The 18162-nt window shown below is 37.0% G+C and overlaps 1 protein-coding gene across 2 annotated transcripts in view; it reads left to right on the top strand.

Moving 5' to 3' along the window:
• Positions 1 to 18162, top strand: part of PLCE1 (phospholipase C epsilon 1) — a 329298-nt gene that overhangs the window by 136338 nt on the left and 174798 nt on the right. For both annotated transcript variants that reach the window (XM_043550715.1, XM_027821849.3), the window contains exon 3: positions 15494 to 15779. In XM_043550715.1, the coding sequence (XP_043406650.1) occupies positions 15494 to 15779 (286 nt within the window). The remainder of the gene's footprint in view (positions 1 to 15493; positions 15780 to 18162) is intronic.

The following is an 18162-nucleotide window of genomic DNA, read 5'->3' as shown; positions in this document are numbered from 1 at the left end:
AGGCGTCAGTCACACAGTATGTGAGGTGTTATGGAGCCAGTGGAATTAATCTAAAGTTGTTCGTGAAGCAGTTTTTATTCTAAGCCTATTTTTGATTTCATATCTAACCTTCTGAAAAAAAGGCACCCCTTATTTCCTGTCATTTTTCATGCTTACTTTCAGTCAAACAGAGAAATTTTGGGGAACATTAGATGTTAGAGACCTGTCTTTTTGGAATTAAAGGGACCTGGTGGGTGAGAATATGGGGCAAAGTTTGTGGAATCTTAATTAGAAATTTCCTCATTTCCAATTTTAAAATCAGTTTTTTGTAATGATTTTTATCTATAAATTTCTATATTGTCCTAAAAACTTAGCAGCATTCTTTTAATTTTTGGTATGAAAGGGCAACATTTCTGTAATTTTTTACTGTCTTTGGTCAGCAGTTCCTATAAGGTTTGATTTATGTAGGGGGAAAAAAACAAGGAAAAGAAGTTAGGACATAACTTTACAGGGAATATTGTTAATACAACTATGCAGCTCTACTGCCGCCAGCTGTGCTCTGATAAAGAACTCTGGGAAGATACAGGGTCCTTCAGAAAAAGATGTAGATTTCTGAGCAAATGGTACTCTTTGTTCCAAGTAATTACTGAACGTGTTCTCCAAGAGGCGATGTTGAGCTGGTATTTCTTTGGACAAGATATAAAACCGAGATCTTGATTACCTCTGGTCATCAGGGACTCATGGCACTTCTTTGACAATGTAAAGATTACAGTCATGTTGGCTTGGTCAACTTCTCATCTCAATAATTACTTTTTGTCTAAATTCCCCCTGAAATTTGTTTCTTGTAGCCTTCACTTCCTGCCCCAAACTGCTACTGGGATATAGTTCTATCCCAGAGGTGACTGAGTTTAGTGGTGAGAGAAGCAATTCTTGGCTCTAAGAGCTTGTAAATTGCTTCAAGATGAAATGTAAGATGCTATTGTTATGAACTAGAGCTCATCAAAAAATTTCTGATTGAATGTTTTTTTTATTTGGAAAATGCTGTTTTGGCGAGAACAAACTTCCAATGGGAATATGTTGATTTTCATGAAATTTTGTTTTTGGGAGGGGGAAAAAACAAAGCATTTAGATAAAGTCAAAGCATTCTGTCTCAACATTTTTGGAATTGAATATTTTGATTTTTCATTTTGAAATTACTTTTTGTTTTGAAATGTCTTTTACTTTCTATTATTTTTAAAAGTCAGAACACAACATTTAGATTTTTATCAAAACACATTTAATTTGGAAATTTTGTTGGAGATTTTGAAATTCTTTGTTTTAATTCCTACTTGGAATGAGACAAACTGCAAAATCATGGAATTTCCCACAAAATGGAAATTCATGGTTCCCATGCAGCTCTGTTATTAACTTGACAGAATTGTGTTTTGTGAAGTTTTTGTATTCTCAAAAATTGTTTTAAATGATTTTTCAAGACATTTTCTAGGGAAAACTACAATCTGAAGGATCCTGGTTATCTCCCAATCTTGCTTGGTTAAAAAAAAATTGATAACAAATCAAGTCTATATATAATAGGAATGCCACACTAGTGCTGTGCATAGTATTTTACTATACACAGATTGCCTGTTATAGCAAGATAATACTGTTACCACTCAACCAACAAGTCTAACTTAAAATGTACATAATAGACTGAACTTATCAATGCTATGTTGCACTTTGGGATATATGTCAAATCTACATTTCTGCAAAATTTCAGAGGAATAAACCTTCATGTTTTGGCCACAGCAGTCAGCAAGAACCATATAGTAGTAAGACACATTTTTATGTATGCTTTCAGTTTTACCTTATGTTTGGGTATGCTGTATCTTTATGATGATAATAAAGTTATAGAGAAAGTGTCCTATATTAGGATACAGAATTAATATTTGACCTATTCTTGTTTCAAAATGTTCTGGACTTTACACAATAAACAGCTGTTAGATATTTGGCAAAATAATTGCATTCACTAAGGTCCTAAACTAAATACCTGAGATAAAAATAAAATATGAAAAGAGAAACAGCTAAACCATTTTAATGAACATAGGGAGTCACATGGAAGTTTTTAAAAAAGCAAACCAGATATTCTTGAGAGCTTCTGTATCCAATATTTGGAATACTGCAATGCTCAGGAAGTCATGCTTTGTTTTGGAGGAACCATCAGTCATATCCCATAGTGCCGAGAATTGCAACAGTATTTAAGCTGCTGCTTCTCTTATTCTGTAAACGTACAATAATGTATCTGGAACAAGGACAGAATCATCCTTATTTTATAACTGACTAAATAGAAAAACAAAATTAAGAGAAAAATATGCAGTATTTTCAAATGAATTAAATTAATTTGTAATTATAGTAATGTCTGTTGTTGCTGTAAATAAGTTTTATTGCCGAAAGGTTATCAAAATTCTGCCTTTCAAATGCCATTTTAACTTTTTATAAGCAAGGCTGAGTGTTGGGGTTTTTTTAGTAGCGACGTAATGATTGATTAGATATTTTATTAAGTCATCTTGTTTCCACTTATTTCCCAAATACGGCTTTGTGAGATTATATAGATGGAATTCCTGGCTGAATTTAATCACATTTACTAATATTAATTTTCATTTTTGTGTCTGAGACCGGTTGTCCTTCTGGCGTTTTTTGTATAATTTTGTATTAGAAGTTTTTCTATATTCTCTTTATTAATTACCAAGGATTCCACTCAGAGTTTAAAAAAACAAGACAAAACAAGAAATTCTTTAAAGCAGTAATACGTGTTCAGGTTCATGGATACCAAGAGTACAGTAGCATGGAGAAAACAGATGCCACTTTCAATCCTTTTCCTTTTGGGTATGTCATGTAAAAAGCCCAAAGGATTGAGGTAGAATGCTTTTTTTTCTTTTTTTTCAATTAATCCAGAGAAGTATTAATTATGGCGCACACAATTTTATCCATCCATTTATATGCTCATTACAGTGTTAGAGATAAGAATATCCTGCTCAGTACTCATTGCTGAAATCAAATATGTGCTGAGTTCTGCACTGATGATACAAGTAATCTGGAATAAATTCAGTGTTTCATAGTCTAGTAGCACCCTTTGGCCTATATCCTGCTCTCAATATGCATGGGGATTGTTATATAGTGGTATGTGAGATAGCTCAGTCTCAGACAATAAAAAGCTTTGAAGACCCTGAATTTGATATTAAGATCCTGTGGAAAGCCCAGATAGTTTCTAGAGCACTGGGGTAATGTGTTCTTGTCAAACATTGTTATTTAGTGCATAGACTGCCACATTCTATAACTGCTGGAGCCTCTTCTAGCCCATTATATTAATTTCCAATTACAGTAATCAAGCCAAGATAGAGATCAGGAATGGTGTTGGTTGTCTAAGTTCACATCTGTCAGAATGGACCATAGTTTGATAGCTGGATAGAAGCATGTGGTTTTGGTTTCTGTTATTTGAATGTCCAGTAGTAGTGAAGGGCATCTAGACCAGGAGTGAGCAAACTTTTTGGCCCAAGGGCCACATTTGGGTATGGAAATTGTATGGTGGGCCATGAATGCTCAAGAAATTGGGGGCTGGGGAGCGGGAGGGAGTGAGGGCTCTGATTGGGGGAGCGGGCTCTGGGGTGGGGCCAGAAATGAGGAGTTCAGGATGTGGGAGGGGGCTCTGGGCTGGGGCAGGCGGTTAGGGTGCAGGGGAGGGGGTGTGAGTGCTCTGGCTGGGGGTGCAGACTCTGGGGTGGGGCTGGGGGGTTGCGGGTGCAGGAGGGTGCTCCGGGCTGGGACCAAAGGGTTTGGAGGCTGGAAGGGGCATCAGGGGCATGGCAGGTGGTCAGGGTGCAGGCTCCGGGTGGCGCTTACCTCAGGCAGCTCCTGGAAGCAGTGGCATGTTCCCCCTCCAGCTCCTACGCAGAGGCGTGGCCAGGCGGGAGCTGCGGGGGCAGCGCTTGGGGCAGGGGCAGCAAGTGGAGCCCCCTGGCTGTCCCTGCGCGTAGGAGCCGGAGCGGGAATATGCCACTGCTTTTGGGAGTCATGTGGAGCCACGGCACATGCAGAGTGGGGCAAGCCCGTGACCCCACTCCCCAACGGGAGCTCGATCGCCGGTTTAAAATGTCTGAAGGGCCAGATGTAGCCCCTGGGCCGTAGTTTGCCCACCCCGATCTAGACTATGCAACATCTTGACAATGCAAGGACAGATGCCCTCAGCTGAGCATGACATTTTGGTGTTCAAAATGTTTTCCTTTTCCTACCAACATCCTTTCAATCTTCCCTGGCATTACCTTCAGTCAGCTGTTCTTTTTGAGTGATGGTCTTGCTTAGATACTAGTTTAGCTGCAAAATAGTGCTGTATGCATTCAACATGAAGGAGGTATAAAGCTGGGTGTCATTTGCTTATTTCTGGCATTTAACTCCATCATGTCCCTTCTGTGCTTCTTCCTTTAATGGGCCCCTTTTATACCGTTTATTGGAGGCAGTCCTCTGATTAAAATAACAGGGAGATGTATCTACACTCAATAACAAAGCAACAGAAACCATATCTACAAGAAGCATAGATTTGATTACATAAACAAAATGTATAAACCTTTTCATAATGGTGCAGTCCTACAAATAGACATGTGCATAAACCAATGATCCTACTCATATGAGTAAAGTTACGCATATTTATGTTTTCATGCTGAGATATAAACTCTTTCTTCAGTCCTCCAGCAATTGTAGGTATTTACTTGTGCCTTAAGTAGTCTGAACCATCTAGACATTATTGTATTCAGAGCTCATACCTTTAAATTAGGTCTTTCTTGATCAAGGTAGTTTTATCACAGTTTGGACCTCTACAGGAGCTATGGAATAAAGGAGGTTTGGGTATCTGTGTATAGTTCACTGTTCGAGGTGGGAAAAAAAAGTGAAGAACTATATCACTAGTTTGTGTGAGATGTCACCTGTAATTCTTGGCACATGTTCAAATGTTGCAAAATAAATACATGGTTCTTTGCAGATGGCGTTACCAAGTTCTCAAGTAATACTTTGATGGCCCCTCACTATATTTTTGTGTTTTAAGTGCTCATAGACTAGTCTGGTAAAGAGAAATTTTACTACAGTAAAATTTCAATTTGTGAGCACTCATAAAACAGGTAAATTAGCCTTTTATAGGTAAAAATGACTTGGATTGCAGTTATTTGCAGTTGACTATAATTATGTACAGTGTCAATCTGTATTTTTTCAAAAGCTCATCTACATAAAGCAGAAGTTACACATTCAGTGCTTTAGCACATCAAAACAGACAGTGTTAGAAAATGTTATATGAAGTGCAGAATCTTTGGAGACAGCAAGTGCCCTGAAGTTACTTTATACAATAGGGATTAGCACCATTATTCTATATATATCTCTCCAACAAAACACTGTCGCCTATTTCTGTCAACAAATGGTTTCTTTGCTTTGGCAGCTGTAGGCAACAGAATATGCCTTTATAAATTGCAGAACCCGATTTTTAAAGTATTTTGGGAAGGCAACTGCAGTTTTTAGAAATTGTAATTATTTTCATTAACTAAATATTTTTCAGAACAAGCTAGAAAGACTAACTATGCCTGCTGCTAAGGTATTTTAGAGACAGTCATTTATCAGTAAATGTGGTATACATAAATAAATTGCTGTGCTGTACTGTAGTTACACCTGAAGTACTCCTAAATGTTCATAAGTAACCAACATGAGACATTGTTCCAGTTTAAACAGGACCAATAAACAACAATTAGTGGGAAATTGACACTTTTTAAAATTAAAATTTGACGAACCCTGAAGTTTATTAGATCTGATCTGAAAAGTTATAAGCATTCTGAATGCCCTTTTCCACCTTTCTCAGCTATTACAGATAATTTATTTTCAAAGTGTTATTTCCAAGGCAATAGGAGAGTTGTATTGAGATTGTCAGTGGAGGGTATGTGGAAAGAGATTGCAAAAAGTCAACAATATTAGGTCTTGAGATCTTTCTTAAGATTCTTCCCTGAAAATACAACATGTTGTATTCCCAGCAATGCAGGAAGTTGCTGGATGTGACATGTATGCAGAATTAATCATAATATTATAGAAATGTAGGGCTGGAAGGGATTTTGAGAGGTCATCTAGTCCAGCCCCCTGTGCTAAGGCAGGCCAACTACACCTAGACTGTCCCTAACAGATGTTTGTCCAACCTGTTCTTAAGACTGGAAGACTATTCCAGTGCTTAACTATCCTTATAATTAAATTAGATATCATGGGAAAAAAGTCGAAATCTCCCTTGCCGCAGATTATGCCTATTACTACTTCCCTACCTTCAGTGGCAAGGAGAACAATCAATCACAATCCTCTTTATAACAGCCCTTAACATATTTGGAGACTGTTATGACTTCAGTCTTGTTTTCTAAAGACAAAAAATGTTCAGGGTTTTTTGTCTTTCTTCATAGGACATGTTTTCTTTTATAATTTTTGTAGCTGTCCTCTGGACTTTCTCCAATGTGTCATTTCTTTTTTAAAGCGTGGAGCCCAAAACTGGATGCAGTACTCCAACTGAGGCCTCACCAGTGCCAAGCAGAGCAGAACAATTACCTCCCGGGTGTTACATACAACTCCCCTGTTAATACACCTTGGAATTATATTAGCCTTTTTTGCAGTTTTGCATCACATTTTTGACTTTTGTTAAATTTGTGATCCACTATAGCTGCCAGATCCTTTTCAGCATTATTATTGCCTAGCGAGTTATTCCCAGTTCTGTATTTGTGCATTCGATTTTTTCCTTCCTAAGTGAAGTACTTTGCATGTGTCATATCTGAATTTCATCTTGTTAATTTCAGACCAATTCTTCAATTTGTTAGTCATTTTGAATTCTAATCTGGACCTACAAAGTGCTTGCAACCCCACTCAACTTTGTGTCATCTACAAATTTTGTAAGCATATTCTCCACTCAGTTATCCAAGTCATTAATGAAAATATTGACCAGGACTGGACCCAAGACAGACCACTGTGTGACCCAACTAGATATGTCCTAGTTTGACAGCAAACCATTACTTTTAAATGTTCTTTCAATCAGTTATGTACCCACTTTATAATAGTTTTGTCTAGACCACGTTACCCTAGTTTGCTTGTGATAATGTGTTGTGGGACTTACTAAGTAAAAGCCTTACTAAAATCAAGATATATCGTATCTACAGTTTCCCCCCCTCCTTTAGGCTAGTAACTATGTCAAAGAAGGAAATTAGGTTAGTTTGGCACGATTTCTTCTTGACAAATCCATGCTGGCTAATAAACCCTATTATCATCTAGGTCAGTGGTTCTCAGCCCGCAGGCCACTTGCAGCCCGATCAGCATGCAGCTGCAGCCCATGTGACATCCTCCGAGCCATACAGATAGCATATATATTGTGTGGATGCAGCTGTAACACACGGGGAGCTGCATATACGTCCCACAATGGTAAATAGGTTGAAAATCACTGCTCTAAGTGCTTAGAAATTGATTGTTTAATAATTTGTTCCAGGTAACTTTCCAGGTATTGAAGTTAGGCTGACTGGTATATAATTCACCAGGTCCTCTTTGTTCTTCCTTTTAAAGATTGTCACTATGTTTACCTTCTCTAGTCTTCTGGGACCACACCTGTTCTCTGTGAGTTCTCGAAGATAAATGCTAACAGTTCCAAAATTACTTCAAGCTAGTTTCTCAAGTACCCTAGGGTCAGTTTCATCAGGCCCTGCCAACTTGAGTACATTTAACTTATCTGAATATTTTTAACCTGTTCTTCCCCTATTTTAGCTTGAGTTCCTTCCCTCTTGTTGCTAGTGTTAATTGTGTTAGCTATCTTGTCACCATTATCCTTTTTAGTGAAGACAGAAGCAAAATAGCTATTAAACACCTCCGCCTTCTTGACATCATCTGTTATTAGTTCTCCTTCACTGCTATGTAGTGGATCTGCAGTTTCTTTCCATTTTCTCTTGCTCCTAATTTATTTATAGAACCTCTTCTTGTTACCTTTTATGTCCCTTGCTAAGTGTAACTAATTTCATGCCTTAGCCTTTCTGATTTTATCCCTTTCTGAATGTAATTAACTAATCATAACAAAATCCTAGACCTAGTGTAGGATCGAGAATTTTTACTATTAATTTCTCTTAATTTTAAATGCTATATACACATGTTATATCTGAATGGTTCCTGATTCACTGAGAGAAGAACATGTTATATCTTCAGAATCGAGTCTTGAGAGTGACTGCCTATGCTTTGGAGAGGTTTCAATATCTACTGATATGTTTGCTCTGAAAGTAAAGGTTATATAATGTATAATTAGTAAATGCTAATAACACTCTTTGCTTAAACCATCAATTAAAATAGACAATATTAGACATGGTCACATTTAAAATCTATCTGTGAACTTATGGTGTATATTCACAAAGTAATTACCTGTGCAGCACCTATACCATTGAGAATTGAGCATATTATTATAGGCATTGCAGTTAGTGACACCTATAGTTAAAGTTGTATGTGCTCTCCTTTGTAAGATCATAGTTTTGGTTGCTTATAACTTTGGCAAACTTAACACTTGGCCTGAAATTTTACATTTTGGGTATGAGCCTCAAGTTATTTGTTTTGTTCTTTTAATGTTTTAGCTAAAACAGTTTAGCTCTTTCTGAGAACAAAGAGAAAATATGTTGTTTTGTCCATGCTGGGGAAAAAAGTGCATGAATCTAAGAGAGCACACTCTCCTACAGAACTCTTCGTTTTTCCTGAGTCTCAACATTCCTTGGCTATCTAGAAAATAACTGTGAAACCCACTTCCAGAGCTTGTCTCTCCATCCTTTTTTAGGGGCAAGTGCACAGAGAAAATAACTCATCTTCTGTTACCATCTACTCTTCGCTCAAGTGGTAGAGGACTGTATTGGGGATCTTCAGATATGAGGGCTGATGATGACCCGTGGGGGGGGGGGAGCAGTATCGTTCAATATGGTGAATTTTTTCTTTTCAATTTTTAATTTTTTTAAAAAATTTGGGAAATATCATTTTTTAAAAGATTACATTAAATAAATATCAAGGTTGCAAAGTCAAACACTCAAAAGTTAGGAAACACCAGAATTAAGGTACCTTGTGCAATCTTTATTTGGCCTCCTTGTGCGTATGAATTATGGGCAGACTTTACTTATATGATTACACTGTTTTTTCCACAGGATCCCTGTCTTACTCAGTGCACAGGCTGGACCTGCTTTGAGGATAAATCAGGGTTGGGTAGTGAAGAGGCCTTGTCTTTAGGACCCCTGCTTCATTTGTTACAGAAGCCAGAAAGTATGTGGTGAGTGAGGCAGGGAACTGCAGGAAAAGAAAGGGTTATTTCATGGTTTAGGCAGTTGAATTTCACCCTGGAAAATAGGATTCTATGCCTACTTCCGCCACAGGATTTCTTTATGATTTTGGTCAAACCACATTGTGATGGGTTTGGTCAAAGAGATCCCCTTGGGACTGTCACCTGATGTGCTGAAGTTACCTCTGAGCCCATTTTTCCTGCCAGCTTGGGACTCCAGAACTCTGCCTTGTTGAGCCAGATACTCTAGCCTGCTGCAACACAGACCCAGGTCTGGTCCACACCCCCAAAGCTGCAGACTTTCAACCAAAAACTGCTCAGCAGGTCACCTATCTCCAACACCCAGAAACCCAGCTCCCAATGGGATCCAAACCCAAATAAATCCGTTTTACTCTGTATAAAGCTTATATAGGGTAAACTCATAAATATTCCACCCTCTGTAACACTGATAGAGAGAGATGCACAGCTGTTTGCTCCCCCAGGTATTAATCACTTACTCTGGGTTCATTAATAAACAAAAGTGATTTTATTAAGTATTAAAAGTAAGATTTAAGTGGTTTTAAGTAATAACAGACAAAATAAAGTAAGTCACCGAGCAAAATAAAGCAAAAACACACAAGTGTAAGCCTAATACATTAAGAAATTGATTACAGGTAAAATCTCACCCTCAGAGATGTTCCAGTAAGGTTCTTTCACAGGCTAGACTCCTTCCTAGTCTGGGCTCAATCTTTTCCCCTGGTTCAGTTCTTGTTCTTTCCAGCAGACATCTTAGGTGTTAAGCAGGGGCTGTCTCATGACTGGCCCTCTTTGTTCTCTTCCACCCCCTTTTATAACTTTGGCACAAGGCGAGAATCTTTTGTCTCCCTGGGTTCCCACTCCTCCTTCTAAATAGAAAAGTACCAGATTTAAGATGGATTCCAGTATCATGTGACATGGTCACATGTCCTGTGAGACCTCATTCTTCATTACCCACAGGCTGGCCCACACGTACACAGGAAGGCTAGCAGGTAAATAAACCATCTACAACCAATGTCCTAGTCAATGGGAGTCATCAAGATTTTAAACCACCATTAATGAGTTATACTTCATATTTCTAGTTTCAGATACAAGAATGATACATGCATACAAATAGGATGAACGCCCTCAGTAGATTATAAGCTTTGTAATGCCTTACAAGAGACCTTTTGCATAAAGCATATTCCAGTTACATCATATTAATAAGCATATTTCCATATGGAGTGCAACGTCAGACATATAATCCAACATTTTCACAGCTGGCCACAGTGTGTCCCTCATTTTCTGTGTACCCAACCTGAGACACCTGGATTGTGCTTTCTAGAAGCTCTAAGCACTCACAGCAACAACTGAGGATAATAAGAGCTGAGCAATAAACATATAAAGTGCTATAAAATGCTATGTACTCCGAAAACTCTTGGTTTCTTAAATTGGGTATTCAAAAGTTGTTGATAGTTTTGAAAAGTTTAGGTTCAGTCTGTGTCTCAGTTCCCCAGGTGTAAAATGAGGATAATACCACTATTTCACCTCACAGGGATGTTTGAAGATAAATTCATTAATATTTTTAAAGAACTAAGATATATGAGATCACTATAGACAAAACCCTTAAGGAAAGTAATGGTTCTGTTTTCAGTGCAGGGCTTGGAGGGTATGCAGTAAATAATGCATGGGGCCAACATCAAATGATGAGGATTGAAATAATTACATATCTACAGTAACCATTCAGTGAGTACACTCCATCCTGTGCGCTAAATGAGGCAGGGGTCCTGTGGATAAAATAGTATGTGATCATGTAATTATAGACTGTATTGTAATGCGCATATATATATAAGGGGGCTGGATTGAGATGGCATGGGCTACATTAATTCTGGCATTTCCTAACTTTTGTGAGCTTGACTTTGCAACCTTAACATTCTTTTAATAAAGTTTTTAAAAAGTAATATATATAGGCCAATATGGTGTGGTGTAGAATACCATGGGGGAGGAACTCCCTTTTCTCCTGAACAGCATGGAGAGAGAGATGTCTCCATGGGCCCTGTGTTCAGCATTTCTTGCTATACCATTCTGAAATGTGTGGCATACAATCACCCAGTTTTTCCCTGAAGTTGTTTACTGGAGGAAGTACCTCCTCTGAGAGCACCTTTTCTTCCTTGGTCAAAATTAGGACTGTGTTCTTGCTCAGAGTTCATTCTTGCTTTCCTTGAACTAAGTAACTAAGTTCATGCCTATATAGTCCAATCCCCTGCTTGGAGCAGGGGCTGGGACTAGATGACTTCCTTCTAACTCTAATCTTCTATGAGTCTATGATTGTGCAGAACTCATAAAACAGTTGTAGTCTTAAAAAAAAAAAAAAAGTGCCACAATTAAAACCTTAATGTTTTACGTAGAATGTTAGAAAAAGTTAAGAAACCAGATGAAAAATAATATTAATTATGGAAAAATGACAAGGTCTCATGCCTTTATTTCAGTATACCATTACATTCTCACTGGAGTTAAGAAATCTATATTTGTTATCTAGTAATAAGCTAAGTTTGATTCATCCTGTTGACATCAAATGCCTAAAGATCTCATTCATTGTTTTCTAATTTTAGAAAGAGCCCTTAGAGGTCAGTCAGGTTGTCTCAACATTGGGTTATGAGTCACAGATGCTGTATTTCTAATAAAATTAAGAGCTTCAGAAGTGACTCACCTTGGAAAAGTTTAAATCCATGGAGATTGTTTATGTGGTTTATATTCTATATTAACAAGTCTGAGAGTTTTCTGTCCGGGAGTAATTGAATTGCATTACTAAATATGATATTAAATTATCAATTATCATAATAGTAAATTACACATTATAGACTAAATAAAATTGAAATTTGTTTCCCCAAAGTTGTTGTATTGGTAATAAACACATACTAAATTTAAGTTTAAAATATTTATTTTAAAAAACATTGCATTATATTTGAGTCCCAAATATTATGGCTCAAAATGAATTCCAGTATATTACTTGGGGGCCAAATTCTGCAGCACTAGTTCAAACAAAACATCAGTTGCTTTCAATGAGTGTTTTGCCTGAATGAAAACTGCAGAATTGGTACAAGGTATCAAAAATATCACCACATTAATTTATATCTTTTTATGCATCTGTTCAAATTACGTTTAGAGTTTTAAGCATGTTACAACCATGCCTTTAACTATAGGTTGAGTCTAGTTGTACTGTAGTAAAACTGTGTTCATATTGCTTATGGTGATATAAATGATATGAAAGTAAACCACTAATGGTTGCTGTTTATCTCCCATTGGTATAATATAGAAAGGGCAAATGGAGTGGGGTCTGCCAGTAAAGAAAATTGAAGCCTAATGCACACATTTATAGATAGAATTTTTTGTAATTTCAAGTTAAATTACAATTTTAAATATGTGTGAGGATGCTTTGGGAGTAAAACACACAACTGAGGGGCAGGGGAAGGGCAGTTGACCAAAAGCAAACCATTTCCAAAGATCATCTAGAAAAAACTGTTAAGCAAGTAGCACTATTTGTGCTACCATCACATTACTGTGCATGTCTATAGCACCTTTCACTTGAAAATTCCGAAGTGCTTTATGAATGTATATTTGTATATCATTATAATTAATTATATATATGAAAGTTAAAAGAACAAATAGAATTCAGCCCAATATATGTGAGAGAAGCAGCCATTTTGTCAATAACATAGTCAATGAATTTAAAAAAAAACAACTCTAAATAGGAAGTGCTTGTGAATAAGAAAGGCAAAGTGGACAAGCATGAACTGATATCCTTACACCAAAACTTGCAGATAGTTAGAGGACTTTGGCGAGGAAGATCCAGGGATGAGGTCCTTGAACTGAGAAGACTGCCTCCAGTCTGATCAAAATGAAAGCTGGTGTTGGAGAACAAGGACAACTTGACTGAACTAACATTGCCCTGTTTAATTGTGATAGGACTGAATGTAGTGTGTTTTCAGTGAGGGATCCTTGACTGTGGAATTTGCTTCTGTTGGTGTTCCAGAGTCTGGATTTGTTAATCTTCAGGTTGTGCTGCAAGGCTCATCTGTTTTATACATTTTAGAAGGGGTGATGAATAATTGGTTGGTATAACTTTATAGTCTGAGCTGTGGTGGTTTGGGAGAGTCCTTATTTTTGGGACCTTGGACCCTATTTTATATTGCTTTTTATAAAGATTGTACGTTTGCCCTGGATGGGAAATTTTGTAGTAAATAGAAATACATACATAAGTTGGACTTTGGCCACAACACTGTAGCTAACACTACCAGGTTGAATGTAAAAGGGATCTTTAATGGAACAAAGTCTTAGTTTTACATCTTATTCGGAAGATGGTATCTCTAGGGAATTGATTAAAGAAAAGTGCCTGAATCACTAGCACCACTCTCTACCACCTAGGTTTTTTTTGGTAGTCTCGTGTCTAAGCAATGAACCATCATTATACTGATTAGCTAGCAAGATCTCATGGAATCACAGTACAAAGTTATTGAAGGACTGAACTAATGGTCTGAGTCCAGATATGACAGTACTATGCACCTTTACAAGGTGGTCTGGGCTCAGGTCTCTCTCATCTATTCAATTAGGGCGAAGAGTATTATGGAGATCGAGTCATTTGTAGGAGGAAGATTTGTTCATGGTACAATGATAGATAAGTGCTTACTCCTCCCATGGACTTTCATTAAAGTTAGGTGCATAACTGTCATCTCTAACTTTGAAAATCTCCCTTCAGAGGCACTTCAGTTTCAGATTTCAGAGTGCAGCAGACTTTGTCTTGTTGTCATACATAGTGTATGAGGCAAAATCCACTGCGTTTATAAAAAATATTCTAGTAACATTAGTACAACCTTGGATGCCGTATTTTTGACAATTGTTTGTGTTTGTAGATTTTGTTGATACTTTCCCTCACAGTTCATCCTGAGTAGCCTATCTTCTGCTGCTCTGTATCTAGATTTCCCCTTTCTTTATAATGTGTTCTCTTTCCTTTCATGTCGCCATGTCCGGAAATACTGTAGCAGTGAACCTTGCTGTGAGGGTGGAGAGAAAGGAAACCCAAGAGCTAATAAAATAATTTTAAAAAGCAAAGCAAATGCAGTCAGTCTCTCACCTAGTAAAACCCCTTCCTTAATCTGCAGCATTCGTAAGATTAACTTGTCGGTTTTAAAACTACTTAAATGTTAAATTCAGAAGTAATTATTTCAGGTAGAGTAGATTTATTGAGTGAAGTGAGAATAATGATTTAACTCCAAAGGTGTAAATTGCTTGCACTGCTGTCTGGTTTCGGGACAGGCCTTTGCAACTTATCTTGGTATCCATACTGGTAACTATTTAGCTAACCTTTTGCTACATTAACTTTTGGTTTGCTAATTCACATTATTTAATTTCAAAAAGTAAATCTTGAAAACAGAGTATTAACATTAATCGGCAGTTTAGCTATATAAGACTGTGAAATATCAAGTGTTTCCTTGTATATTACATGAAAAAGATTTCTGGAAGCTTTTTGCTTTGATCATTAGGCTCTTTTAAAGTAAACAAAAATTACTTGGTAGCTAAGCCATAGAATGAACTTAATTAGTGTCTGAGCATGAGTATTGGAAAAAGAGAACTAAACCAATATTAGGCAGAGAACCTAGGCATATGCTGGATGTAGGTAATGAGCATAATACCAGAACATTTTGAAAGATTGTTCTTATGGATTAAAAAAAAAAAACCCTAAACCAAAAAAATCTCTTAATGAAACTGTTTTTACTGCCATTGAAATCAATAGGACATTATTCATTAGTCAAAAAATGTCTAGTCTTATAATAGTGTCATAAATAATCTTTAATTTAAATGTTGCCTCAGTTTCTCTTCATGGCATATTTTAGTAATATGATGATCAGTAAAGCCTGTTTGGAATTGGGACACACTAAAGTAGTAGTTTTTAAGCATCCTGTTAGAAAACAGCCTTATTTAAATAGCTAGTTTAAAATCCGCACTCAAAATCTTTGCAAATAAGGTTTGGATTCTTAGTATTTTACAGTTTAATACATAAATACAATGTTCTAGCTGCTAGAGTGTTTACTCTTTGAGCCCGTTGAACTTTTACAAGAAGTCATGCTGATGTTTTTTTGGAAGGTTCAATTTATTGTCCTCAGCAAATTGAAGTAACACTTCATGCTTTTATATTTTTCACAGATCTACAATGCAGTGAAGGAGGAAGAAGCAACGGAAGATACTTTTGAATATTGTCTCCATCCTTTGAGAGAGCTTCCAACACTAGATGCAGATTGCAGATGCAAAAATGTCTCTTTTGTAAAACCATGTGTAGAAAGTGCTTGCTCTGAGTACCGTGCCACTTTACAAAGAACGTCACTCTCTAACTTTATCACTGGTGCTCTACTAGAAGCAACTACATCACTGGGAGCAAGAAGTGGTCTTCTAAACATCTTTGGAGGGTCAACTGGAAGAACGATGCTTAAAGGTAATAAAGGAAAATTTTGTTGTTTTGAACTTTTATACAAATATATTAAGTACAGAAAATCTTCATATTATAGAATGCTGCACTGTGTACAATAATGTATATTCCCCTATGTGGAACTGGCGTAGATAGGCAAAAGTACTGTATGCTTGCAGAAGCTTTCCTGTACAATTCAGTCTGTGAAGAGTGGGTAGCTGTGTCAGTTTGGTGAGAAAGTAAAAATGCCTGTAAACTGAAATATTCCATATAACAAAAGAAATGTCAATATTTGTTTCTCTTTAGAAATGTTCCTGTCACCATCCGAATAATTAAAGTTTATGCCATAGTTGTCAAGACAGGTTTCTTTGTACTGTAATATCTAAATATTTGGCAAGAGCTCCTTTTTATCAATTGAATGGACTCATTACTTTAGACAAGTCTATACTATATCTAATAATTTTTGTTGTCATTATTATTTTACACAGTACTATACTATAAGCATATGTGGTTCATTAAATAGTGGTTTTCTATTCCCTCATCTCTGTTGTATCTGAACACCTCAGATACATTAGTGTACCCTATAAGAAAGGGAAGTGTGTTTTCTCAACTGGGGTTTTGAAGCAATAGAAATTGTTACTTGCCCAGAATCACACAGAGTCTGTGACAGAACTGGGAACAGAATCAAGATCTTTTGGGTCCCAATCCAATTCCTTAATCAGAAGATCATCCTTCTTCTCTTTACAGACAAATAATGGTACAGTTCCTGCTCAGAAGAGTTTACAATTGAAGGCCTCACTTCTGCAATCTGATCAGTGTGATTGGATCCTTGAGCCTGCGTAGAATCCCATTAAAGTTAATGAGACTATGCATGAGTACAGTTGTCTGCTCATGCAAATCGGATTATAAATTAAAGCCCTAAAATGGATGGGGGGATTAGGAATAGGTGGTAAACTGTGAGTGGAAGAGGGCTAGGGATGTGTCAGCAATAAGAACTTGCAGTTTAGGTCACTATGCACAAGTCTTGAGAGTTTCATTTATTATTATAATAAAAGAAGAGTGCTTATAAACCTTCCTTGAAGAAGTGTGTTTTGAGAAGGAACTTGGAGAAGATATAATGAGATAGAAACAGAAAGGAGGCACTAGATATAAGCTAAGCGGTCTCATGGAAGAAGGCATGAAGCTGAGTGCAAAAGAAGGAAGCGAAAGCAGTGATTAGTGAATGGATTGGAAAGGGATAAGAGGAAGAGCTGTAGAGTGTAAGTGTAATGATAGTACAACAGTAGCAGTGCTATAAATAGGACTAGAAAATGTTCACAAAAACAGAGAAATTATATACGTTTATTTGAAAGTTTATTGAAAAGTAGTTACCAATGTTATATACATCTGACTATGGAAAACCTAGAATCATCTAGTTACTAGTTTGCAGTTACAAAAAATACATTTAAGTTTAAACATTTTGTTCTGTATATTTGTTTAGCTATCTAAATCTTGGTAACTGCAGGTATTGATCAAAATAGCATTATACAGGGCAAAGATTGAAGGGAGTAGTTAATCATTATGGAGTAGTACCTTCGTTTGTTTAGTGAAACATTCATTTTGCGTGCTTTATCTAGTTCAACAGGGAGTTACCTTATAGGTTGTTTTTAGGGATTGTTTTAGGTTATGCTGTATAAAAATTGATAGGGAAGGATATATTGTATGGCACTGTATTTACAGTACTGTATGTTGACAAATATTCGCATGTAATAGAGTAGCAGATAATGAGATATGAGTTAAAGATCTCTTAAAACATTGTAACAATTTTGGATATACGCTCAAGATACATTTCAGTCTTTGTCAAATGAACTAGAAACTTGTTTGTTACTGAAAGTAAAAAAAGGTCTTTTGTCAAAATGTTTATATATAATATGTGAAACATTCTGTCATCCATGTTTAAAACATACTGTGGTGATTAAAATTAAGGTCCTAAAAATTTTAAATGTGTATGTATTAGTACATTTAACTGAAAAATACATTATTGATTTTATGTAGGTACTGTATTGTAACAAGGGCCTGGGAGGGCCGGGTGGCCTATTGGTTGGAATGCGTGACTTCCTGCCCCTTGCTTCCCTGTTCAAGGTGCCTGAGTCTTTGGGATAGTGGAACCTGGTCCCTCCCACTCCAGCAGGTCCTAGTCCAGGGCCTGTGTGAGTCAACCCCTGAATTATGGATCTCCCTGCGGGGAGTCTACGGCCACTGTCCTGTGCTCCTTCCTACCGCTGTTCCTTCAGTTTGGGGCACAGCCCATATAATCCAAGTTGCTGTGATGGCTTGTCTCAAGCAGTGCCTCCTTGTGCACCTTGGGTGGTATCCTGATGTGGTCCCAGGTTAATTCTGGGTGGGGCAGCTGTAAATTTGGCAGGGTTGG

Source organism: Chelonia mydas, chromosome 7 (genome assembly GCF_015237465.2).
Source record: "Chelonia mydas isolate rCheMyd1 chromosome 7, rCheMyd1.pri.v2, whole genome shotgun sequence".
In the NCBI taxonomy this organism is placed as follows: Eukaryota; Metazoa; Chordata; order Testudines; family Cheloniidae; genus Chelonia; species Chelonia mydas.
This window is presented reverse-complemented; position numbering and strand designations above follow the sequence as displayed.